This window comes from Eschrichtius robustus, chromosome 7 (genome assembly GCF_028021215.1).
Source record: "Eschrichtius robustus isolate mEscRob2 chromosome 7, mEscRob2.pri, whole genome shotgun sequence".
In the NCBI taxonomy this organism is placed as follows: Eukaryota; Metazoa; Chordata; class Mammalia; order Artiodactyla; family Eschrichtiidae; genus Eschrichtius; species Eschrichtius robustus.
The window spans coordinates 11,350,442-11,377,692 of NC_090830.1; the positions used below are offsets into that span (position 1 = coordinate 11,350,442).

At 47.3% G+C, this 27,251-nt stretch overlaps 1 protein-coding gene across 2 annotated transcripts in view; it reads right to left on the reverse strand.

Annotated features, from left to right (window-relative positions):
• SLC35F3 (solute carrier family 35 member F3) overlaps positions 1–27,251 on the reverse strand; it is a 296,426-nt gene that overhangs the window by 93,350 nt on the left and 175,825 nt on the right. The window contains exon 1 of one of the 2 annotated variants that reach the window (XM_068548843.1): positions 4,105–4,180. The exons of the other annotated variant lie outside the window; for it this stretch is intronic. Coding sequence (XP_068404944.1) covers positions 4,105–4,180 — 76 coding nt within the window. Of the gene's footprint in view, positions 1–4,104; positions 4,181–27,251 lie in introns of those variants that run through there. 2 annotated transcript variants of the gene reach the window in all.

The following is a 27,251-nucleotide window of genomic DNA, read 5'->3' on the forward strand; positions in this document are numbered from 1 at the left end:
CCCCTCTTTCTCCCGGGTCCTTGTCTCCTACACGCCACACCTGCCCTTGAAGGAACCGCCAAAGCCTCACCTTCAACGTGTCTCAACTGGACGTCCCCTGTCTCCCTTGCTGTGACTGCCAATGGCATCTTAATCTTTCTCATTTTTTTTAATTTTATTTTTTTTGGCTGCACCGCGCGGCTTGTGGGATCCTAGTTCCCCGACCAGGGATCGAACCCGCGCCCCCTGCCGTGGAAGCACAGAGTTCTAACCACCGGACAGCCAGGGAATTTCCTACTCTCATGATCAAGAGGGATATATTGTAACTGTCATTTCCATACCAAAAAACTGATTGCCAGAGAGCTCTCATCATTAAGCCAAAGTTACCTGGTCCAGCAGGAGGGGCGGGCCCCAAACCCAGTCCTTCCAGCTCCAAAACCCTCATTCTTTCCGCAATTCTACACGTGGCCGGCCTCTTGCGGGAATTTACTGTCTTGTTCTCAACCATTAATTCCAGTGCATGTAATTTTACATTAATTCCAGTGCATGTAATTTTACTGAACGTGAGTTAGCTGGTTGTGAATATAGATGATCCAAGTAAATACTCTACTAAAGATGTGTTTCTGATCAATATTCAGGGTCTGAGTCCAGTGGGAACGCCAGGAAAGGAACATGAAAACAAGATGTGCCGTCAGACGGGACAGACGCCACCATCCTGGCTGGAAGTCCCTTTTCAAGCCTCGACTCCTACCTGAGGCCCAGCTGCAGACTCCTCACGCTTTCTGGCCAGACCTGTGCACACGCCATTCCCTCTGCCCGAAAAGGCCGCCTCTCCCCTCCTTGCCTGACAAGTTTTCTCACTTCCATTGCAATGCCTCTACCTCAGAAGCTCAGGCCTCCTCAGATTACCCAGCTATCAGTGTCCCTGTAATACTCTGTCCCCAGCTCTGAACCACAACTTACTACCTTGCGCTGGATAATTTATTTATCTGTATGTCTCTTTCCCATTGGACTGAAACTCCCTTAAGAGAATGAAGCTAGCGCTGCTCCTCTTTGCATTTCCAGGGCTTAGCGGAGTAGACAAAGGACGCAGAGCAGGGTCGGAGGAGGTATTTGTTGGGTAAATGAAGTCATCTCGTCCACCTTCCTGTGTCTGAGTTCCACTAAGCGCTGTATTTTCTATTTTGGTTTTATATGTACCACATGCTGGTGCCTTCTTGCCTCCCCTTAGAAGACACACCGCACAAGCTAATAAATATTCCTTGCTGGCTGTGTTCCGTTCCTGAAGCCTGCCTGCCATCCACACAGAAACAGCCACAGTATGGGGACCACCTTATTCTGTGCATCCGAGGCAAAACAAAATGATTCAACACTTCCAAAACAAGCACGCAGGATGCAAATGGTTTCAAAAAATAGACCCAAAGCCAAATTGAACACAAATACCAAGGGAAAAAAAGCAGGCAGAGAGAAGGAGCTATATGAAAGTCTAGGCATACCCAGGGCAGGTTTAATCAGCCTTGCCCTGCAGACTCTTGCTGACACACACACAGGTATCCTATACAAAAAGGCCACTGGAGACTTTCTAGTATCACTGGAACGCTGCTTCTAGATACTTCTAGACGCTTGTAGATACTTCTAGATACCCCACACACGCACTCTTTTGAGAACAGGCAAGAAGGTTTGCTGAAGGTGCGAGACAGTCTGTGACTGGAGGATTGCCAGATATTTATTAAGCACCTACTGTGTGCCAGGCCATGTGCTAGGTATTGTCACCTACCTACCTTCCTCACTGTATTCATTCCCCAAATTCTGCCGAGGTAGGTGGTTAGTTCTCTTCTACAGTTGAGGAAACCGAGGCTCAGTGTTTATGATTTATATACATCAAACTGCATAAGGGGAGTCTTGATCCCCGGATCTGTCCGATTCTTAGTTTAATACACTTTCCACTATCCACAGACATTTACATGCAAATGTTGGTTTAAAAACCAAGCTCGTGGGGCTTCCCTGGTGGCACAGTGGTTGAGAGTCTGCCTGCCAACGCAGGGGACGCGGGTTCGAGCCCTGGTCTGGGAGGATCCCACATGCCACGGAGCAACTAAGCCCGCTCGCCACAACTTCTGAGCCTGTGCTCTAGAGCCCGTGCGCCACAACTACTGAGCCCACGTGCCACAACTACTGAAGCCCGTGCACCTAGAGCCCGTACTCCACAACAAGAGAAGCCACCGCAATGAGAAGCCCACGCACCGCAACTAAGAGTAGCCCCCGCTCGCTGCAACTAGAGAAAGCCCGCGCGCAGCAACAAAGACCCAACGCGGCCAAAAATAAATAAATAAATTTATTTTTAAAAAAACCAAGCTCGTGGTTTGCCATGATTGTCCCTGTGAACAGGAGGCTCAAAGCTCACCCGGCAGTAGCCCTGAGGGACTTGGGGGAGGGTATCCCCATTTTCACCCCCTGAAGGCAAACCCCAGGCGTGGCTAGAGGGAAGCACCTGTGCCTGGCGTGTCACCCCCTGTCCCCTGCAGCACACGAGGTCACAGTGCCCAGCCTCGGAGGCCCGCCATACATGCCCAGCCTGACTCCGAGTGCTCCTGGGACGTGTCCTGCCCAAGGTGGGCTGGGGGCTGCCCGGGGAAGGTACCCGCTGCTGAAGAGCAGAGCTGACCTGGCTGACTTAAACAGTGCGGGCCGAGCAACTTGCCAGGAAGACCCCATGAACGAGCAGACACTTCCAGTTTCCCCAAGGGAAGCGAACATCCAACCCTTCCCCTTCCCAACTTGCGCACATATCTAGGCAAGATCCCTGAGAAGGCTTGAAAATGCAATGCCTCACCCCGACCCCAGAGGTAGCACACGCACTGAATTCAGGTGTAGCTCACTGATACCAACTCTTTCCTAAGACTGGGATGTGGGGGGAGGGAGGAGACAGCCACTCAAAGGAAAAAAAAAATCAACCTCCTAAAGGTAGGAAATGAGAAATAGGTAAGCAGTTGCCGGTTAGTGCACAGTGACGTTCTGAAAAGCATGTATCCAACAGCGCGGGATTCCATTCCTGCTTCCCCACCTACTAGCTGTAGGTCTTGCACAAATCCATCCACCTTTCTGGGCCTGAGTCCTCATCTCTAGGATGGGGGGTAATGGTACCAGGACAGCTACTGGAGGCCTTCTGTGGGCCCGCCGAGTGCGGAGCCCACAACTGCCCTGCTAGCCTCCGTCTTCCTCTCACTGGTTCTCAGCCTCACTGTAACAATCATGAGCTCGCGAGGGGATACAGGGTCCTCGGAGACCATCACACAGAGGTCCCAGCTCCAGGGTGCCGTCCCAGGGACACAGCAGAAGCCGGGCTCACTCTCAGAGCCCACGGGCTCCTGTCTGACTGGGCTCCTTCGTTCAGGCAAAGTGAGGGCCTGGAACTGAGGGGTCTGCCTTTCCTCTCCCTGCTGCCGGTCCCTTCCCAGCCCCCCACCTGGCCCACCTGGCCAGCTCTAGGGAGACTCAGGCACTTCACCTCTGCCTCCTGGGAGGAGGAGTCCGGGGCTGAGGCTGTCTCTCTCTGCTCCCCCCCTCCAGCCATGGGAAAGCAAGGTCCTCTGTACTCCTGCCCGATGCCCGCTGGGTCTGAGTAAGGCACAGCTCTCCAGGGCCGCCGGGGCCGGGGGGCTCTTCCTTCTCCTGGGCTCTGCCTCAAGTCCCCGGACTTGGGGGGAAAGAAGACGTTTCCAGGCTGCTGGTGGCTTTTCGCTCACCTGCTGGCCCTGCCACGGAGCGGGGCATCACTTGGCTGGTGGGCTGGGGAAGGCTCAGAGCGAGGCAGGGAGGGGGGGAAATGTCTCAGCCTGCGGCAGCCAACCCTCTCCCGCCTCCGGCAGCTGAGCAACGCCTCTGGTCAGCCTGGGGGCGTGGGGGGGGGGGCGGCGGTGGGATGCCCCAGACCCAGGAGACTCAGGACAGGCCTGGAAGGAGCCGAGGAGCCCGGGAGAGAGGCAGCCGGGTGGGCAGCCCGCAGCATCTCGGGGCAGCCGGGCGGCCGAGTCGCCAGCCCCGCAGGCGCGCGGCGCTGCCCGGGGGCCACAGGTAACAGGGTGCCGGGCTCCCGCTCCAGGCCCCGCCGCCCCGGGCCGTTACCTTCCACTTTGGTGAGGGTCAGGACCGGACTGTTGCAGGCGCTGAGCGGGGCCACCCGGGCCGAGTGCTTCTTCATGATGAGCCTTCCGCCTGCAGGAGCGCCGCCGCCGATCGCCTACATGCTGGGGCCGGCTGGAGCGCGCCTCGCGGGCCCGGGGGCCTCCTCCGGGGAGGAGCGCGAGCGGCTGGCCGCCCCGGCCCTGCGTTCCCGGGCTGCCGTCTCCGCGCGGGGCTCACTGCGGCGGCCGCCCCGCGGAGCGCATCGTCTCCGGCCGCGCAGCCACTCCGCACCCGCGCGCACAGCCTCCCGCTCCGAGGTTGCCGCAAACTCCAACGTCACGTACAAGTGCGCTCCCCGCTCCCACCCCGCGGGCTCACCTGCTCCGCCCCCCGACCCGGGCCGCCCAGCCCCGCAGCCCGGCTTCCTCCCTCGGAGCCCGGCCCCGGGTGCAGCCTCCGGTCCGGGCAGCGGGCCGGCCCGCAGCTCCCCGGCCGCCCCTGCCCTTTCCTGGGACCAGCGCAGGGGAGGGAGGCCCTGCAAACTTAGCCTCGGCGCTGCACAAGTTTAAACGGGGAGTTGTTCGACTTCGGACGGAGAGTTGCCTCCTCCCTGCGCAAATTCCTGAATTATTGGTTTATGGGAAGACTCAGAAAAGAGCGAAGCTTCCCGCGGCTGGCATTCACTTCTTTGAATGAGTCTAGGGCACATTTTCTGCCTGACCCCGGTGGGCAGCTCTTTTTTCTTTTGGAGACGATGCCAAGTCCAGAGAAGCAGGGCAGCCACAAGAAAACCAAGGCTTGAGATTTCTGCCCCTGCCCCAGTCCGGAGAGGCCAAACTCCCTGGGAAGCAGGGAAAGCTTCATTTCCGCCCAGATCCCAGGTTTGTGCTGCAGCTTTTGCCTCTGCAGGCACTGGTCTCACTGCTCCCACTCAGACCCACCTGTAAGCCACTGACCAATGATGCTTGATAAAAAGCGATGACATACCTCTTGCATCACTAGCTGGGAGATCCCTGAGTGACTCCCTGGTACCCAGGGCGTTTATCCCATGATAATGCACCATCAGAAACACCCTGCCATCATCTCTGCAGGTAGGATGCACAGGACTTGTGTGGCCCCCAAACTCCAAGGGTTTTATGGGCATCTCATTCACGCACGCGCAGCCATCAGTTCTCTGTTTTGGTCTCAGTCTCCACTGGGAATCTGAAGGCTCCGTAGTGACTCAAGGTGGGTTTCGTTGTTATTGTTAAGTCCTTACCCAGAGTTTCGGAACCCCCCCCCCCCAACTCTACCTGGTTTCCTGTCTCAAAGTTGATGTTCTACTCTGTGACGGCATCCTCAGCACCCATAAGGGTAACTCAGTGGCGTGGCAGAGGCGGAGAATGACCTCAGAGCTACAGGGTTTCCCTAGCCTGGCACCTACCAGCTGTCTCTGGTGACATCCACCTGCATGCTCCCAGGTCTCTGGTAGAAGTGGTTCCTACAAGCTGCTCTTGTAGGGTTCTTGTTATTACCTGCCCTCTTGAACAGCCGTGATGAACAGAATGGCTCCTGGGTCTCCAAAAAGCCAGGGCTTCCCAGGGCTGCTGCCTCATCATTACAGCCAAGGAAAGGTTTTTAGGGTCTCCTCAGAGCCCTCTAGTGGTGGCCTCCACGCTGTGCGCCTCTCACAGGGAGCTTGTCCCCAGATCCCGAGATGACATTACAGTAAGTCATTAAGCCATTCCCTTCCTCGTAAATATTAAGCACAAATAAGCTTAAAGCAAAAAAAAGCAAAAACAAACAAAAAACCTCTTCTATGATATTCTTATGTGTTATTTCATCAAGTTCATCAATCAACATTTACTACATACACAATAACTAAAATAAATATCACATCGTAACAGTACCCATTTTTTGAGCACTATGTATCAAGTACTGTGCTAAGAGTTTTACATAAATCATTTCATCTTCTACTCACAAAAGCTCTGTAAAAATCATTGTTACCTTGTTTTACAGATGGGGAAACTGAGGCTAGGAGAGGTTAACTAAAATGTCCCAGGTCAACAGGCTGAGCAGGGATTTAAATCCAAGTCTGAACGAATCAAAAGCCGGCACTTACCACTGCTCTGCTATTCTCTTACATTATAAATGTAAAATGCAAAAATTCCACGTAACTATTCCAACTGAGGTGGGAGACACAAGTAATCCATAATCCATTTCCTTTCATTTGAATGTGGTTTTGGAAAAGTTCATCATACTCACGCTTGTCTGAACTGTCCACACTCATTCTACGGCACAGGTCACAACCAAACTGTCCAATAAATATCTGTCTGATTGTTTTTTAGGTATCTACTTTCTATTTATCGCAATGTTATGTACAAGCCAAATAGGTAATTAAATATTATCAATATTAAATACCCCTGTCATTAATTTCACTCATTAATTAACTGTTACCTAAACCTTTTTTCCCCCTGCAGGATACCCCAGGACCTTATGATACCTGAGAGATCATCACCTCTTCATGGCTGTCAATTTCTGCTTACCAAAGAGGCGGTACCAACTCTCAATTTCCTCCCCTTAATTTTAAGTACTCAGTGTTGTTCTTTTTTTCTATATTCAACTCGATCAGCCTTGGGTGCTCCCTCACGTTGTGTTCCAAACAAACAAACAAAAAAACTTACTCTCCCTCCTGAAATAAAAAACAAACTTCCTCCACTCCATTTTAAATCAGGAGTCCCTGCTGATTTCCGTACGAGTACTGATACCCCTCAGCGTACATTTTTTTTTGGGAGTAGGTGTGATGCGGAGGCATATTTAAAAACTTACATCCATAAAATTATTCTAGAAAGTTAACTGTGTACTGGTGCATGAGTACACACTAGTATTTTGAGAATTCCAACAATTTAAAGCTCCATGCTGGAGTTAGGCTATAATGATCTAACTCAGGGATATCTAGAAAATCACCAAGTTCCCCACTTAACACCTAAATCCCAAATGACCAAAAAGTAAACAAAAAAAAAGGTGCTAATAATTCTTTCAACAAAGAGAGAGACATGATCCCTGAAATATCAATGGAAACAACTTTGTATAAGTAATATCCAGGCCAGAGGATGGAGCATTTGACCTCTGACCTCCATTTCTCTTTGGAGGGTATGAGTGTGAGCTAGTAACTGAAGGATATCACTGGGCATCCACCTGTCTTAAATTTAGTATTACAGGGATTTATCTGAAAGGAGATCTGGGGTGACTTTTCAGGTCATATTCATTACCAGATCTTCCTTGTCATCTTCTGAAAACGTATGGTACGGTGGTTCGCCCATCAAAGCCAAGCCTTTCCTTAGCTCTACAGGAGACGGCAGCTGTTCTGATAGAAGCCTGTTCTTCGTCACTAACCCCACTCCCTTGTTTGTTTTTCTCTTTTCATCAGTGCAGTTGAGGAGGGGGGATATTTAATGGCAGTTTGTGGCTGCCTGGTATGGTGTGCTCGTAACGACGAGACGGTCTTTGTGTCCCTAGTATTACAGCCCGATCACTGAAGTAAGTTCACCGAATAGATACAAGGGTAACAAGGCTTGGATGCAGAACTTACACACCACCAGCCTGAGTGTTACACCCCCTGGCCTGCCCCCAACAGCGTCTCTACCGTCTCCCCACTTCCCACTTGCAAACCAGAGAGGAAGAAGTAGAAAGAGGGGGCCCAGAGAAGAAAGGAGGTGAAACAGCCAGTTTTTCCTACCACCAAGTGGCTCTATTTCAATTGCAACCCAGCGGTGGGGATCCACCCATGACCCTTTAGGAAGAAAAAGGCAGATAAGCCTGGGGTGAATCACCAGGAAAGGGTTGCTCTGCAGGGCCTGGCTGATTCCTCAAATTCTGGATGCTCACCATGCTTCCTCCTGGCCCTGGGCTCCCAGCTCTGGGCTTACACTCAGGCTCCAGCCTCCCTAAATAACTCGTGTTGCCCAGATAACCTGTTCTGCCTTCCTGAGCAGACTCGTACTTCTGCCATCCACGGGGGTCATCGGCCTATTCTTTCCTCTGTGCTGGTATATGAATACCTATAGTCCAACTGTACTATTCCAAGAAGGCATCCAATCTCTTTGGTGGGGTTAAGTGGTACTTATGATTCTCTTGAGGCCAAGACAGCATGGAAAATGTCTTGAACAACAGTCAAGAGCTTGAGTTTGAACTCCAGCCTTGCCAATTGGAGTGGCCAACCTTGAGTGGTCACTCAGCCTATTTTGGCCTCAGTTTCCTAATTTGGGCCCGAGAGGGTTTTCAAACTGTGTTTCCTGGTCTCTATGCAAAGCAATTCTACTTTTACCTGTCGGGGTTCCATGTTAGATTTGGTTTATAAAAATGTTGTCACTGTAAAAAGAAAGTTCTGAAAACCATTGACTCTATAGTTTCCAAGATCCTGTTTGGCTTTAAAATTTGGGGTGTGTGAAATTATCTTCTTAGATAAGACAATTGTCACTGCCTCCAAAGATCTTAAAAGGATCTTATTCTTTGTGAATATCTCCACTTAGTTAAGTAGACTCTTGCTTTAAGTGGTTTTCTCACTTTTTGGACAAAGCTAGAAACACATTTACATTTGTCAAAATTCATAAAGTTGTATAGTAAAAAGGATGAATTTTACTGTTTGTAAATTATATATCATTTTTAAAATTGGGAAAATATGTTTTACATATACAAACACATATATAACTGATTTTAATATTTAATAAAATATACCTTTTACCATGTTTTGGCTATTCTATTCTATTCTTTTTCTATTCATTTTGTTCTATTCTTTTGTGTTCTTTCATTGCAAAAAAATTGCCGATTGTGATCAACTTAGTTGGTTTTATACCTTACTCATGGGTCATAATCCATGTGACTTGAAAAATATTGTTAACAATAATATTCTTTGTATGTGAAGATCTTTACTTAATCGGTTCAAAATAAATAATAAAAATTTAAAATCCAGCTAAGATTTTCAATAGCCAGAAAGCAGACCACTTCAATTAATTCACTCTGAAATATTAACACTGTTTCATCGTCCTCCTACAGTATTAAGTAGTAAGAGTTATAAATTATTTTTGTGGTTACCAGCATTTAAAAATAATCACTTAAAGTAGTTCCAGGAACCAGAAATGGACTTTTACCCAAATAAGTCAGTCTGCAGCATTCAGAAGCTTTCAGAGTAGAGCAAACATTGGTATTTCCAACAGGAGAGAAAGTCTAATGATGAAAAGAAATTAACTCTCATGCACTGGGCAGCTCATTGCCCTGATCTGGCAGGAATAATTCATAACCTTTTTCAATAACTTCAAGTGCAAGTGCAGGAAACAAGGTGGTGGCCTTCCCCATCTTCACATCTCCCTTCTCTTCTTCAGCAATGTGTATGACCAGGATAAAGTCAGACTCGTTGGGGTTCCATAGGATTTCTCCTCTTTCTCTAAGGAGGAATGTCAAGGTTGGATAACTCCAGGCAGGACATCAAGAGGCCGGATCACTGGATGTCACCAGTGGGCTTCCAGACACATCCTGTTCAGGCACCTCCAAGCCTGCTCCATGGTAACTAGACAACAGCTGCCCCTGTGGTCATGCCGGGCCCAGAGCTGGGAGCATGATGAACGATGGGGGAGGCACAGAGGTGGGAACAGGGTGTCCGGTAGTTTCCCTTGTGGATCCTAGGCTGTCCTGTGCTCAGGGAGAGCAGCACAGCTGGGGGCGCTCCTAGGTGGGCGCCTGGATTAGCCTGGGGCTCCCTCTCCTGGGACTTCAGAGACCTAGCTAGGTGCCAACACAGTTGAGGGGTGTAGAGGGACCACACAGTGTCTGGTCCCCGGTAGGTACTCAAGAAATGATTGTTCTCTTCCACCTTGGGAAATGGACATGCCAGCTGCCACGAACTCCTTCCAACACCCTGAGTCAGTACAGAAAGGGGCACTGCTTCTAAATGGTTTCATTAGGGCAAGCTGTTCAATCTCTCCAGGCTCAGCCATGTCATCCTTAAAATGGAGATAATAATAGTAGATACCTTATGGTGTTGTTGTGAAGAGTAAAGGAATTGATACTATGGTAAGGGATTGCAATAGTCTGTGGCGGATGGCAAGCACTCAGAACACATCAGGCACTATTTTCAGTCTCTCCCGCTAGGTTCTTTAATGGGGAGGGGCCATCTCTGTTTTGTTGTATCTCCAGGGCCGAACACAGTGTATGGCTTATGTAGTAGGTGCTCAAAGCAGGAAGGAAGGCAGGAAGGAAACAAGGGGGAAAGGAAGGGAGGGAGGCATGGAGGAAGGAGGGAAGGAAGGAAAGATGGAAGGGAGGAAGGAAGGAAGGAAAAAAGGGAGAGAGGGAGGGAAGGAGGAGGGAGGAGAGAGGAGGGAAGGAAGGAAGGAGGGATGGAGGAGGGAGGGAGGGAGGGAGGGGGAAATTCACAGGACCCAGAGTTCAGAGTCTTCTAGAATTGTCGGCTTCACCCTCCTCCAGGACTGTGCCTTCTGCCGGCGTGGTACCAGGGGTGACTAACCGCGCTGGCTGATTCCCCTGTGCCCAGGGCTCTCTGGCCCTCACTGGCTTCATCTCAGAGGAAGTGCTTTAGAGACCGGGACAGTGGACTCAAGGTGAGGAGCCAGATCCGATGGCATTTAGCTCAGAAGTAGCTGCCTGCCGTTTTCCGGATGATTCATCGACCACAGCTGGCCTCCTGTCCGGTCCCTTTGCTCTCCCGCCTCTGCGGGGTGGGGACGAGGATACTGACCTACATCACATCCCTGTCAACCCCCGGGGCAGACTCCCTTGGCTGGTGTTTGTTTCCAAGGGTGAAACAAAGGGACTGGCCTTCAGACTCAGCTTGAAAAGAGGAAAGGTGTATGGGTTTGGGAAGGAGCCACTCCACTCTTGAGTTACTGAGCGCAGGGCAGGGCAGCACCCACAGGCAAGGATGCCGTTCCACGAGGACCATTCAAGTTGGGTGGACAGAAGTTCAGAAGTTCTGATTTCTGAGATGGGGGCCTGCTCTGACTCAGAACGCCCTTTGCATTTGTCCGAGGCAGTGATCACCTCTGCCCTGCCCTGCCCTGCAGTTATTTGTATACTCTTTTCAGCTTCCTGCTGGTCTGTAAACCCTGTGAGGCAGGGACCTTGCCCACGAACAGGGCCTACGTAAGCATCATGGAGGGAAGGAATGAAAAATCACCAGGGCAGAAAGAGCTGGAACTTGCCAGTGGTGGAGACAGACAAGAAGCTGACTCCAGAGCAGCAGATTCAGCACGATTGCAAGAGCCAGGTTCTGTCGGGATGGGTGTCCTGAAGCAGCCCCTGCAGGAATCAGGGAAGTCCTGCCCCTTCGTCCAAGGAGCTCCAGGCAGCACAACTTCCTGTGTGCTCTTCACGCCACCCCTGACCCCCGCTGGCTTCTTTCCTCTCCTGAGGACCTGGCTCTCCCCCTTGGTTCCTCGTTTAGGCTGGTGGATCCAGGAAACAGCTCAGGCCCCCTGGATCCTGGCCCCTCCACACATCCTAGAAGTACCAGAAGCCTCCAAAGATCATGGAGTCTGTGTTTCCCTAGAAGGGTGGTGCAAGGGGGCGGTCACTGAGTGTCACACACAGGAGCCTGAGAGCAACTCAACACGCCCGCTGCTTGCCTCCCCACGTCTTCCCAGTGCCAGCAGCTGCTACACGCCCCCCACCTGCCCCTTCCTCTACCCCCCGGCTCCAGGCCCCCCATCCTTGCCAAGCAAAATGTCCTGGGAAGTGTCTTCTGTTGACCTGACCCTGGAATTCCTATGCCTAAAATCCTCCTCCTTGCTAGACCGGTTTCCCTGAAGTCTTGGTCTGGCTCTTTTTTTCCCTGAGGACAAACTTTCCTCTGGCTATTGGTGCCCTCTGCTTCCACCCAAAGAACAAACCACATTGCGCCCAGAAGGTTTCACTCTTGGCCAAGCTGCTGTCTTCAGAAGCCCTCAGGCCCTGCCCTGGCTTCTGGCTGCTTTCTGCCACCTCAGTCTCTGGTTTCAGAGAAAGGGGGGCCCTGGTGGAGGCCAGGAAAGCCAGGTTCTTGGCGGGGGAGGGACCGGAGCGTGGCTCTAGCATTCCTGCTCTCTGGAACTCACGCTTACCAATCACTTCGCTGAAAGGCTTCAATGAAGCGCATATTCTGTTCCTGGGGGTGTGCTCCCTGCTCAGTGACAATGAAGGTGAGTTCTGACCAGTGACACCCCACGCATGACATGCTGAGGCCATACCTCAGAGCACAGCTGACCGAGTCCAGTGGAACTCTGTGAGCTCCCTGCGTGAAAGTGACAACTGTGCCTGTCAGAGATGATTACCAAATGATCCACTGGCCCAAAAGTATAAAGTGCTCCAAAGAAACAATTGTGTCTTCCTCAAAAGCACCGAGAATGGCCCTTTTCTCCCTTGTTTTGCGTAAGATATCTATTGACCTGTACTGGGCATATGGGGGCCTGGTTGCAGTGGTCACCAGACATGCAGGTGCAGGACAAAGGGAGAAAGATGTTCCACAATTTAATCAGATACAAGGAACACACCTCTTTTTTTTTTTTTTTTTTGCAAAAGCAAACCAACCAAAATCCTGCTTAAGGCCAAGTCTGTTCTTTGCTTGGGGGCTGAAAGAGAAGGTCCCACCAATTTTGGACAAAAGCAAGAAGAGGCCAGAGGTCTGGAGGTTACATCCTGCTCCTGACTGAGGCAGTTAGTTACGCCTTCCCGCCCAAATGATTGGCTGATGTAGAACAAGGGGACAAGCCCCAAGGTTTCCCTAAAGCTCTGGTGGGGTTTGGAGGGTTAAATGCATGTATGGTTGTTCCTCAAATTATCTTGCTGGTATTAGAGTATTTCTGCCTTGTGGATTCCAGAACTATGTTCCAATGAATAACTCCTGGTCACTTTGACAAAGGTGAGCTTCTCAGTGCTTCAAGGGCACATCTGAGGCAATGGATTAGGGACCAGCCCAGAGCACTCGTTGGTGAGACCACTAGGCTTGGTTTAGGTTCGCCATAGCACGTCAACACAAGTATGATTTTCTAGCCAATGGGAACGTTTTGAAATTATCTAGACAAAATTTGTTCTTGGATTTTTGTCAGTCCCCACTTTGCTTTTAAGATGATTGTCTTTGGAAGTTTTGTGTACTTTGGAAGTTTCGATGGGAGCAAAAATATACCCTTTCTGAAAGTTGGCAGAATCTATTGAAATTCCTACAAAATAAAAGATTTTACAGCTTATTACCCACTATTTCCATTTTTAGGAATTTCCCCCAAGAAATCATCTGATGTGAATAGAGATATATTACAAAGATGTTCATCCAAGTTTTCTTCTTAATAAGTAAAAAGTTGGAAACAACCTAAATGTTCAACCACAGGGAAATGGGAAATAAAGCATGGTGTACTTACACAAAAGAGTTTAACACAGCTGATAAAACAAGTTGTTCAATAACACAAGGAAAGTTCTAGAGAAAAAAACAAACTGCATATTTTATCCAATATGATCTTTACATACACTACATAGTTCCTTCATGTGTAGACTATGTCATTCATATATATATATATAATATATATAATAATAATATGTTATATATATAACACATGTTATACATATAATATATATGTTATATATATTCAGAAAAAAAAATAGGCTACCACTTTTTCCCCATTTTTTTCTAACCACCACAAATAAAAACAGTGATTCATTCACTTTCTCCGTGACACTTCTCTAAAGGAGAAGGTTGTTCAGTAGAGGACGGGATTGAGACCAATCTTGATGTTTAAGAATAGTTGAAAGGGTCTAAAAATGTGTCTCCTGTAAACATACAAACGCTAATAATAGCAGGAAAAGTCTTCATGTACAGGAGTGCATAAAATAATGGTGTGGTTGGTTGTTCTTTTAAAATATTTAGACAATTTTCTATTCTTTTTTATAGAAAATCTTTTTACATCCGTGCTTTTAAAGCCATTGTTCCTCTGTCTCTGCAGAAGTGTCTGTTATAATATCAAAAATAAATATACAGTTCTGTTCTCTGTATTTTAAATATTTTGCTTTCTCACATCCTTTTTATATCCTTGCTGTATAAATTTTCAGAACATGCTAGTAATGAGCAAAGAGAAGGTAGGAATGAGAAAGGTGCTTTAATAACAGCATTGACTTCTTCCTGCAGGAGGGAAGGAATGCAGACCTTGGAAAGCTCTTGAGTTGGTGAGAGGCACTGGTGCCCCTCCTACCTGGGTGGAGATCTCCTGGGCTCAGCAATGACCAGTTGCCTTGACCTGACTGCTTCTGCCTTTGCGCCAATCTCAGTGAAATCTTTCCCTGTCCTCTCTCTCCCTCATCTTTTCATTCCTGCTTCCATGTAGCTTTAGATTTTGCCCTTGAGTGTACATGAGTGAAAAGGCTAGTGGGTCAGCATGTGTCTTAGATGGGAGGACGGCCATCGCCTTGCACCCTGGCTGGGCTCCTTGCTGCCCCATCACCTCAGTTTCAGGGCACGGGGTAGAAATTATTATTAGACATTATATTTTATTAATGGATTTGTGTATACCCATTACATATTGTTTATTAATACAAATACTTCTCAGCTTGGATTTATTTGGGCTGATCCATTCTCTCTACTTCCTGAAAGCTCAGATGTACAAAGTGTGACACAATTCACTCTCCCCTCCTTCTCTCAAGCTTGATTTCTTTCCTTGATGCTGTCTAAAACATGCCCCTTTCCATCTCCACCTCACCCCTCCTTTAAGCCCATTCTTCTTGTAAAACTATAAAAATGGAAACAAAAAAACAGACCATCAAAAGGAAACCATCATGCAAAACTATAATCCAAAAAGATACGTGCACCCCAATGTTCACATCAGCAGTATTCACAATAGCCAAGACATGGAAACAACCTAAATGTCCATCGACAGATGAATGGATAAAGAAGATATGGTACATATATACAATGGAATACTACTCAGCCATAAAAAAGAATGAATTAACGCCACTTGCAGCAACATGGATGGGCCTAGAAATTATCACACTAAGTGAAGCAAGTCAGAAAGAGAAAGTCAAATGCCATACGATATCATTTATATGTGGAATCTAAAATAGGACACAAATGAACTCATCTACAAAACAGATTCACAGACATAGAGAACAGACCTGTGGTTGCCAAGGGGGAGGGGGGGGAGGGGAGGGATGGAGTGGGAGTTTTGGATTAGCAGATGCAAACTATTATTCTCTATAGAATGGATAAACAACAAGGTCCTACTGTACAGCACAGGGAACTGTCTTCAATATCCTGTGATTAACCATAATGGAAAAGAATATGAAAAAGAATATATATATATATATATATATATATATATATATATATATATATATATATATAGCTGAATCACTTTGCTGGATACCTGACACTAACACAACATTGTAAATCAACTATACTTCAATAAAAAAACTCTTTTTTAATTAAAAAAATAAATACAATAATTAAAAAAGGAAACTGTCATGGACACTTGCATTCAAGTCTTGAATTCCCTGCTTTTGGCGGTGAAAACCAAGCCTGGTACAGCTCCGTGAGGGGCCCAACTTATGGGAGACATGAGAGCAGCTCATTGATTTTTGTTTTAACCTTGACTGCTTATTTAAAGTGAGCTGGCATCAAATGCTCTATTGATAGCAGTATTCTAATTTGGGATGAGTAGCAGCCTAAAACATCTAAGACATGATGACTCTGCTTGAAAATCCGTCCCCGGCAGTGGCATTCTCAGAATTTAAGGCACACTTCACCCGTGGCCCTGGAAGCATATTATTTGGTTCATTCATGAGATGGGAAAAATAAACCACAGAGGGTTCAATTCAACTATCCTTGGAGCTAATTGAAGATAACAACAACAACAACAACAAAAAAAACAAAACCAAAAAGATAACTTAAGGTGTTAGCCTAAACTGGAATAAAAAAAGTCACTTTCATTGCAAAATATTTATCCACAACCCTGCCCAGAAATGATATAGGTAAACATAATTTGTCTCCACCCAGATACATATTTATAGGAAACCTCTCTATGAATCTGAATGGTCGTGACAGAATCAAGCTGGGATTTGGAAAGCATGTACCTAATCCGATTCACAGCTGGGGCCTCTTTTGGATTTTGGCAAAAGTTCAGTCCTGCTTGGGCTTTGGGTATGGCTTACAGATGACACCCTGTGCCCAGTGCAAGTGATTAAGAGCAGGGACCTTCTGGGGTAGAAAAGGTTTTGGAAATCATCTAGTGCATCACTCTTAATTTGGGCCAGGAAGGAATAGAACTAACAGGAATGCAGAGAAACAAAAGACTATGGCTATTCTGGGAACACTAAATAGAGGCAACCTAAAATATACCTCCAGAAGTGCACAAGGGCCAAAATGAGGAGGTCTGTCTTGCAGCTGCTGCTGCTAGGAAGCTGGGAGTATTTTAGATCGATGGGACCCACCTGCATTTCAGAGACTCTTCTGGAGGTAAAATAAAGAGGCTATTCTTTCTTGGACTTCAATTTTAAACTTTGGACGAGATTCAGGAAAATTCTAAGGCCTTTAAAGTGACTCGTTTTTAGGAAAGGAAGTTGTGCCTCTAGGAAAAAAAAAATTCAATCTGAAGAAAAAAAAGACAATATGAGTGCTTCCTAGCTCCACATGGAAGTTCTCTGGGAGATGCGGGTTTCACAAGGTGAAATTAGGTGAATTAGAGCATCTGGTAAGGCGTTTTGTCAGAAAGGAAGACATAGGAAAAATAGCAAACTCATATGCTTCTCACCATCAAGAAAGTGAAAAGATAACAAATAGAATGGGAGAAAATATTCCCAGACCACATATCTGATTAGGGATTTTTATCCAAAATATATAAAGAACTCTGATGACTCAATAATAAAAAGACAACTCAATTTAAAAATACGTGAAGGTGATTTAAAAATGGGCCAAAGAATACCTCACCAACAGATACCTCAGCAAAGAAGATGTACAGATGGCAAATAAGCAGATGAAGATGTGCTCCACTTCATATGTCATCAGGCAAGTACAAATTAAGACATCGCTGAAATACCCTTATACATCCATTAGAATGGCCAAAATCTGAAACTCTGACAACACCGAATACTGGCGAGGATGAGGAGCAACAGAAACTCTGCTATATTGTTGGTGGAAATGCAAAATGGTACAACCACTTTGGGAGACAGTTTGGCAGTTTCTTTCAAAACGGAACCTACTCTTACCATACGATCTGGCCATCGTGCTCCTTGGTATTTACTGAAAGAAGCTGAAAACTTATGCCCACACAAAAGCCTGCACACGGATGTTTACAGCAGCTACGTTCATAATTGCCAAAACCTGGAACCAACCAAGATGTCCTTCAGTAGGTGAATGGGTCAATAAACTGGTCTATCCAGACAATGGAATATTACTAAGTGAAAGAATCTGATGTGAAAAGGCTAGACATTATAGGATTCCAACCATATGATATTATGGAAAAGGCAAAACTATGGAGACAGTAAAAAGATCAGTGGTTGCCAGAGATGGGGGGTGGTAGAAGGGGGGCAAAATGAATATTCAGAATACAGAGGAATTTCAGGGCAGTGAAAATACCCTGTATGATCTCATAATGATGGAGAGATGTCCTTACCCATTTGTCCAGCACCAAGAGTGAACCCTAAGGTAAACTATGGCCTTTGAGTGATTATGATGTGCCAGTGTAGGTTCATTCTTGGTAAAACATGTACCACTTTGGTAAGTGATGTTGATAATGGAGGCTATTTATGTGTCAGGGTCGGGGGTGTGTGAGAAATCTGTGTACCTTTCTCTCAATTCTGTTATAAACCTGTACCTGCTCCAAAACAATTCAATCTTTAAAAAATGAAAAAGAAAGAAGGGCAGAAGATCTGAATATCCATTTCTCCGAAAAAGATATACAAATGGCCAACGAACGCACATGAAAAGATGCACAACATCAACAGACCTCAGGGAAATGCAAATCAAAACCACAAGGAGATATGACTTCACACCCATTCGGATGGCTAGAATCAAAAAGTCAGAAATAACAAGGGTTGGAGAGGATGTGGAGGAATTGAGAGGAAAACCTCATACACTCTGGTAGAACTGTCAAATGTGCAGACACTTTTAGAAAACAATCTGTCAGTTCCTCAAAAGGTTCAACATAGAGTTATTATTATTACCCAGAAATCCCACCTCTAGGTATGTACCCAAGAGAATGAAAACACGTGTCCATACAATGACATGTACATGCATGTTCATAGCGACATTTTTCATAATAGCCCCACATGGAAACATCCTAAATGGCCATCAACTGATGAATTGAATACAGAAAACTTGGGTGTATCCACAGAAAGGAATAGTATTCAACCGTAAAAAGGAATGAAGCGCTGATACATTCTATAACATCGATAAGCCTGAAAACATCATGCTAAGCAAAAGACTACATCCTGTATGATCCCATTTATATGAAATGTCCAGAACAAGCAAATTTATAGAGACAAAAAGTAGACTAGTGGTTCCTAGGGGGCTGGGGTGGGGGGAGAATTGGGGGGACTGCTAATGGGTGAGAAGTTTCTTTTGGGGGTGATAAAAATGTTCTGAAATTAAAGGTGGTGATGGTTGCATAATTCTGTGAATATACTAAAAATCACTGAATTGCACACTTTAGGTGAATTGTGTGGTTTGTGAGTTACATCTCAATAAAACTGTTACTGAAAAAACTTAAAATCTTTAAAAATGCTTCTTAAAATCTAATATAAAAGTTTGTTCTGAACTATAGTCACACATATCTATTGGTATCTATTATTAAATAGTAAGGCTTTTTCACAAAAATATCAATCGTAGTTTACTGTGTTCGGTGGCATTGCGAGGTGACTTTGAAAATCATTTCTCTTGTTCCATTTTTTGGGACTGATTTTTCTTAAGCAAATATGTACTAAATATGTTGTCATAAAAACAAACAAAAGATCGGTCAGGTTTTAAAACTGACTACGTACAGTCTTCAGACCAAATGTTCATTATATCTACCCACTACCGTATACTCCTTAGGCCTTTGACATTCTTTTTTTTTTTTAATTTTTTTTAGTTTAATTAATTAATCAACTTGGCTGCACTGTGGCTTAGTTGCGGCACACGGGATCTTCATTTTGGCATGCAGGATCTTTTTTTAGTTGCGGCATGTGAACTCTTGGTTGCGGCATGCGTGCGGGATCTAGTTCCCCAACCAGGGATTGAACCTGGGTCCCCTGCATTGGGAGAGCGGAGCCTTACCCACTGGACCACCAGGGAAGTCCCAGGCCTTTGACATCCTTAAGCGTTTGTCCTCAGAGCCCATTAAGTCACTAGAGATGATTATGATCCGTACCTAAATATTTCAGCTCCTGCCTCTGTGAAGCGGGTCTGTCCCTATCTTCCTGGCACGGTGGTGGGGAGGACTGAGAGGGACCCTGCATCAATCAGAACTGCCCAGCAGTGCAGCGATGTGGCCTGGAGCCAACCACTTCATCCACTCATTGGCTGGGCAAGGTCGCCAGGTGCTGGCCTGGTTCCCCACGTGACTCTTTCAGCTCTGTCCCTCAGCAAAGTACAAGCCGCCCACATCATGGGTGTCAAGGGTGCTTGCAAACGGCCCAAATGCAAGAGTTAAGTCTAGGAATGCCAAGGGCTGCTGTAGATTTCCAACAAAAGTTCTCTCGTCAGTGCTTATCCCAGACTTAATTTTTCCCCTTTTCTATGTATGTTTTCCCTAAATGCCAAAATAGGGGAAATAATGCCAAAAAAATAGGGACCCATTCCTTCCTTTTTTCTACAGTGCGTGATTTTCTACAGTATAATTACTTCTTTTTCTTTCTAGGAAATCAGAATATCTACCGCCTTCACAAAGGCAATCAAACTAGACTGGACACATGCCTTCTACCAACCAAGCAGGAGGCTTCCCAAAGGAACTGGTTTATCAAAGCCACTCAGGACAAGGTTATACTGACCAAGCACAGAGAAAACATCTTACAGTGAGTCTTGTATGTTTCTCTTTTTCAAAATCCTTGAAGGCCACACACAGTCCAATCCAGACGATTTACTCTATATCCTGGGAAGTGCTAAACCAGCTCTCCAAAACTAAAAGCCCTGATGTGCAGCATTTTCCAACTGCCCTGATGTAAATACTGATGATACGGTCCATTTCAGGCTATCAATATGATGTCACTGAACTTGAAATTGGGAGATGTGTGCAATTGCCTCTTGTGAACTGGCATGAGCCCGCTTCGGCATACCACTAGGTGTATTTAAGAACACATGAATGATAATAAAATTTTAGGCCACCCAGGTCAGTGATTACAGCACCACGGTCTGAGTACATATCAGTAAGGGGGGTTAGTGAATCCACTAAAGCGTACTTCTTCAATCTTAACTGCCCATTATGGTCCTCGGACTCTGAGGCGCACATGACCCCAGTTATCCATCACATTTTAACCCGCCCTGGGCCGGCTGGCTGCAACGGCGAAGACAGGGGAAACCCAGTCCTCTGACAGCTATATCGAAACCCAGTCTATCGTAGCTTCGACGTTCTTCCTTTCCGATGTGGCTTTTCATTAAATTCTGCTGATTCTCACGAATATATTTTAAACTGTCTTGTCCCTCCTCTGTCTCCACTCTCATTCACTTTCCAAAGCGCCCTGGCCGGCACGGTTGCTGGTTTCTTAACTGGTCCCCCGGCATTGAGTCCTAGCCTCTCATGGCCACTCGCTGTCACCAGAGGGGTGTTTCGGAAACGTTAAGCGCTCCAGGCTCGGATGATCCCTCCCAACCATCACCCACCTGCCTTCTCCCTGCAGACACGCTCAGCTTCCCTGCGCACCTTTCCTTCCTGTCTGTTGCTTTCTACTCCTCTGAGCTCAGCTTCAGTGTCACTTCCACCAGGATGCCTCCGCTGGCCCTCAGCCCTCTGGTCCATGTCTCACACACACGCTCGTGGTGGTCGGCCGCCTTCTGCAGCATCCGTCACCCTTTCCCCAAATAGGCCGCCATGCACGGATTCTTCGAGCCTCGGCTCTTCCTGATCTGAGTGAGGTCCGGGAGGGCAGGAGTCTGTCCGGCCTCATCTCTAGGGCTTGGATGATGCAGGGCACAGGGGGAGCTGCTCAGTCACTGGCATGAGGACAGGTGCGAGGCGCTGAGAGAGGACCCTGAACTTGTCCACTTAACCCCCCTGACTGCTCTCCATCGTCTACAGCAGGAGTTTGCAACTCTGGCTGCTCACTGGATCACGTGAAAATACAGATGCCCAGACTCCTATCTCGGACCAACCAGATCATCTCAGGGAGGGAGGGATAAGGCATGCCTAGGCATCTGCATTCCTAAAGAGCAGCCCAGGTGACCCTGCTGCAGAATGAGGACAGAGGACCACGCACCTAGAGGATAAACCCCTACAACGCCTCAGCCCTCCCCAGACTCCACACCCACCTCTCACATCCCTGACTTCTAGAACCAGCTGTATGACCTTGGAGATGCCTTTCTTCCACCTCCACCGCCCTCTGGATGGAAAACTCCTCCTCTGCACTTTTGAAGACCCAGATCAGCTGCTCTCTTCTCTGAGAAGCCCTTCCTGATGCTTCCAGGTAGAGCTGCTCTCTTGCATGCTTCCAGCAACACTGTGCTGCATGTGCAGTTCCCAAAGTGTGTTCCTTGGAACTCTAGCTTCTAGGAGTGGGGACTAAGGGAGACGGGAAGGGCTGCACAACACATACCCACCCACTGCCCCCCAGAAGATCCACAGTGTACATTCGCTTATTAAAGGCTCTGAGAAGATCTGCAATAAAAACAATGACCACAAAACAAAAACCCGCAGAAATTGATTTAACCCATTGTCTCTTACACTTTTTTGATCACGGGCCCACTTTCCTCAGCCCAACACTTAGGAATATTCCTCAGGAGTTACTGTAATTATTTGTTTAAACATAGTTCTCTTCCGGACTGGTCTCTGAGCTCCTGGAGGGCAGGGGTCATGTCTATTTAGCTTTCCCTCTTTGCTACTTGGCAAACTTTGAGCATTAGCATGCGTTTCTTGAACAAATTGTTGAATACTTTGTTACCTCTCGTGACTTTTCTCTGAAAATCTCAACTCTCAGGATTTCCGGCATTTGCTTTTTCAAAATATTTGCTCAGAAGGGGGATGCTGAGTTTCTGCTCCGTTCCTACAAAGACCAACTCCACGGCAATTTAGAAACTGGACTGTAATTCTTGCCTAGTCCATCCAACTGTCGTGAATGTTCTATTCTGTTATCCATCACAGTTTCCCGGGAACAGTTTCATCTTTTAAAAGAAATACATAATCCTGGTAATCAACAGGAAAATGAGCAAAACGCCTTCCCAGGAACTCATTTCTTACTTCAGCAAAAGATGTTACTCAATACATTAGAACACCGATTGAGGGCTCTTCTATTTCCTTTCTTTATCCTTGGAAAGGAAAAGATATTTCCTTTCTTTTTCCTCTGAAATCGCTCAGCTGCCAGAGTTGATACTCGCTAGGTTAACCGTCTACTAAAAATCTCTCCAGTGCCTCTGGGGTGTGAGTTGGTATCTATGTGTCAATACATCTTCCTGTGTTTATATTTACAGTGTGTTACAGGTGAGGGGAAAACCTGGAGGGCATTTCTAACAGCTCAATGTTAATGATGATCATGGTGTGTACAGGATATCAGAGAAGTAAATCTACCTTAATCTTGTTAAGAATAAAGAACGTGGGTGTCGTTCAGCTGCCTTGTGTTTTTCTGGTTGGTCTTTCATCACAACAGATGTGTTATTACTGCAGATACGCTCCCATTACAAACTGATGTTGGTTCTTTTAAAACTTCTGTTCTCTGGAATCAGTGATATTGAGTCAAGGTCAATGAAGGTTTGGAAGCATCTCTGCAGCTGCTCTTGAACAAGGACTGCAGTGTTCTCTGGGGGAGGCACGTGGCCTGATTTCACAGCCCGGAGTCTGCAGAGATGTCACCCTCCGCCCTGGGGTTCTTCATGGGTAAGAGAATGTCCTACATTTCTCCCTGCACCCACCTGCCAGCCTGCACCAGGCTGTTACTCATTCACTCCTTTGTTCCTTGATTCAATGAAGGTCTACTGAGCACTTACTTGTCGACTGAAAAGAAATATGTACAACCTGAAGGTTGAGAGCTGTCTTATTCAGTGGACGTTCTGAGGACTTGAGCCCAGGACACGGCATCTCAGAGAACTCTGGGAAACTGTTCGGAAGAGGTAAAGGGTGCGGGGGCAGGGAGAAGCCAGGATATAGAGGAGTTTTTGCAACAAAGACCAAGTAGCAGGAACCTCAAAAGATTACTGTTAATAAAAGAAAACCAGATAGCTTAAGTTAAAGAGTTTAGTGCTTTTAGTGCTTTTCTCTGTATGGGCAGATGCAAGAGTCTGGGCGGCTCACTGAAATCACTCCTTTGATGTGCACCTCAGCTCTCTGGGGCCAGCATCCTGTGCTTTCCCATCCTGAGTCCTCTCAGGGCGTAGGGTTGGGGGAGGCTGCAACAGATGAGGGCTTGGTGGTGGGCATCCTGTTTCCATCCTGGGTTCCCCCAGGGCTCACGGTCAGGGCGGCTGTAATGTGATGGCTTGACGGCTGCAACATCCTTTGTTTACTGATACGGCAGGCAGGATTTTAGTTCACACAGCAGGCACTGTGCTGGTGGCTGGAGCTTGACAAAGACTGTCCTTGACCAAAGTCCAGCCCAGCTCCCCTGAGCCCACTTCTAAATCGGGCCCATAGAGACTAGAACCGACACTAACATACTTCAAAAAAAAAATTTTTTTTTTTTATTGAAGTATAGTTGATATACAATGTTGCGTTAATTTCTGCTGTACAGCAAAGTGACTCAGTCATACATATATATATTATTTTTCATAGTCTTTTTTTAAAAGATTTTTTTGATGTGGACCATTTTTAAAGTCTTTCTTGAATCTGTTACAGTATTGCTTCTGTTTTACGTTTCGGTTTTTTGGCCGCGAGGCATGTGGGATCTTAGCTCCCTGACTAGGGATTGAATCCACACCCCCTGCGTTAGAAGGTGAAGTCTTAACCACTGGACCGCCAGGGAAGTCCCCTCTTTTTCATATTCTTTTCCACTGACGTTTATCACAGGATATTGAGTATAGTTCCCTGTGTGTACTTTCTAACAGCTCCAAGGCACATCCCTGGGATGCCGCCCCTTCCCTTAAAGAGTCTGTCTGCGAAAACTCAAGGCTGCCCAAAGAATTTACTGTTTGTTCCAGCCAACCCCTGATGATACCCTGTCTCCTGGTCTCTGTGGGAGGGCAGGAGTCAGATTTCAGTAAGTGCCAGGTAACGAACCCAGACGGGTTTCTTAGGAACCACCCCCGTCCTGCATTTTCTAATTGCTCACTTCCCTGCCTCCACTGTCTACTGTCCTTGACGCTGCCGAGTCCCACACCCACCCCTTTCCAGTCACCTCTGTGTGAACTAAGAATGCCACCTGCCGTATCAGTAAACAAAGGATGTTGCAGCCATCAAGCCATCACATTACAGCTGCCCTGACCGTGAGCCCTGAGGGAGGCCAGGATGCAGACAGGATGTTCCCCCAAAAAACCATCAGATACTACAGCCCCCCCCGAACAGTGCACCCTGAGGAAACTCAGGATAGGAAAGCACAGGATACTGGCCCCAGGTAGCTGAGGTGCATATCAAAGGGATGATTCCAGTGAGCCCAGACTGTGCACCTTCCCATACATAGTAAAGTGCTAAATTCCGTAACTTGAGATGTCTTGTTTTCTTTTATTAACAGTACTCTTTTGATGTTCCGACTAGCTGGTCTTTTGTTGCAAAAATTCCTATGTATCCTGGCTCCCCCCCTTGCCTCTTCGGAAGAGTTTCTCAGCATTATCTGAGATGCTGTGTCCCGGGCTTAAAGTCCTCAGAATGTCTGCCGAATAGAACGTAACTCTGAACTTTTAGGTTGTGCTTTTTTTTTTCAGTCGACATCTGTACCATCAGAGTGGAGCTCAGTGCTTTCCCCTACCATCAGCGGTCACTGAATAAAACCCGTTTCACTGCTTTTACTGACATCCAGCTGTGTTCATCTCGGACAAGATCAAGCACCTGCCCTCACGGGGCTTACACTTCAGCGGGAGACAGTGGAGAAGTAGAGCAGGAAGTGGGGTGACGTGCTAGGTCTGTGGGTGTCAGGGAGGCTCCCTTTGAGAATGTGAAAACTTAGCTGAAACCTGAAGGAAGAATAAGCTAAGAGCTGGGAGAAGAACACTGCAGCCAAAGGAGGCATGAGAAAAGGAGGTGCATGTCCCAAGAACAGAGCGAGCAAGACGTGCGTCAAGAGGTGAGGCTGAAAGAGCAGGTTAGGGACCCAACCCACCTGGTCTTGAGGCCTCGATACCTCCGGATTATTAAAATGTCCCTTTATTTCCTTCTGCTTCTGGCCAGGGTCATGGTGGGGAGCCAAAAGTGTGGGAAAGCAGGTGGAATAAAGTCAAATTTGAATCAAGACGTTGTACTGTGGCAATGGGATGGAAATAAGGCAAGAGATAAATTTCTGCTGCAATAGTCAGGATCGTTGCACGCCTGGGGGAGGCTGGAGTGAAAGGGGTGCTGGGATGGTTTGTGAGTTCTTTGACAAAGACCGTCTTAGCAACTGCTCCCTGGAAGGCCTGGCCAGGACAGCCGTGGGGCAGAGAAAGCAGGAGAGAGAAGAAGGGTTCTGACCGCACGTGCCCTCTGGTCGCTCTTTTCCTTTCCAGCGGTCCACTTGCTTGTGGTTGGTTTTCCTTGCCTTTCTCAGAGCCGCGTGCAGTTTTAAGAGGCAGGAATGCTGAACTGTTGTTTTATCCCCTGCTTAAGAGAGGAGTGTCTCCAGCTCACTGAAAAGCTGGCAGGAAGGATGCTTACAGGGCTCCAGGCATATGAGCTCTTTCCAAACATGCAGACACTGTTTTTTTTTTTTTTTTTTTGGCTGCGACGTGAGGCACGTGGGATCTTAGTTCCCCGAGCAGGGATCGAACCCGCCCCCCTCTGCATTGAAAGCACGGAGTCGTAACCACTGGACCGCCAGAGAAGTCCCTCTTGTCTGTCTTTCTAACTGCTCTTCTGCAGAACTGGGCATGGTAGGAAACAGGGAAATGGGTTGAAAATCACCAGAATTGGAACATTCTGGGGCCAAGGATGCACACAGACAAGTCACCTCCTATCATAGAGAGAGTCTGGAGATGCCCAGGGTCTCCTATGTAAGTGCTCACGTCTGTTCCTGAGCCCTTAAGGGGTCCTGCTGACCCTCTGTGTATCCAGGAGCTGCTCTTCCTCACTTCCTGTGTCTGGGATCCTCTCTCTTCCCCACCTGAGTCACTTCCTGACAACCCTGTGTTCGTATGGGCGAGCCTGGGTGGTTCTCCGTTTATCTAGGAGGTTGGAAGCTTTAGGTAGAGCATCTGATTTAAAACTCTTCTTTCACACGAGGCGGGATCGGCGGGTAATAACTGGGGCCCCTGCAGAGGTGCTGATGGGAAGTGAAGAGCCCCAGAATTAAGAACCTAAGGAACTACCGTCAGTTTTCCCCTCCCGATAGGAGAGTTGCTATGTGTATCAGACCAGTTTCCCTCCTTGGAGAGCCAGGAGGGCTGGGCACACAGGGGAGGGTAGGAAAGCTGGGGCAGCTAGGATGAGGAAGGAGGGTTCAGAGCCAGGCCAGAGAGCCAAGGGAAAGGGAAGAGGCTCCAGTGCCCCGAGCGTTTCTCAAGGGCCAGTCTCATGACTGGCCTCCTGCCCTGGTGCCCCATCATCATTGTGGTAATAATAGAGATTATGACCTTGCAAAAGGGTGCCGTGAGGATTAGGTGAGGCGTGTTCACGAAGCGCCTAGCCCAGCACTTTGCACGCGGTGAGTCACTATTTCCACGGTTATTGACAATAATTGCTGAAATGGCGGGTTCACTGGATGCGAGTTGTGTCAACAGAACAGAATATTCGAGATCAGGCTGATGCGGAAGAATTATGCATTTACCTTGTGCTCCGATAAGCCCTCTCCTAGCAGTCAATCTCAAGAGAGGTACCTAAAGACATCCGTACAGGGTATTTGCTGCGGCACTATTTTTAACAGCAAAGGACTGGAAAGAACACAAATGTTCACCAAGAGGG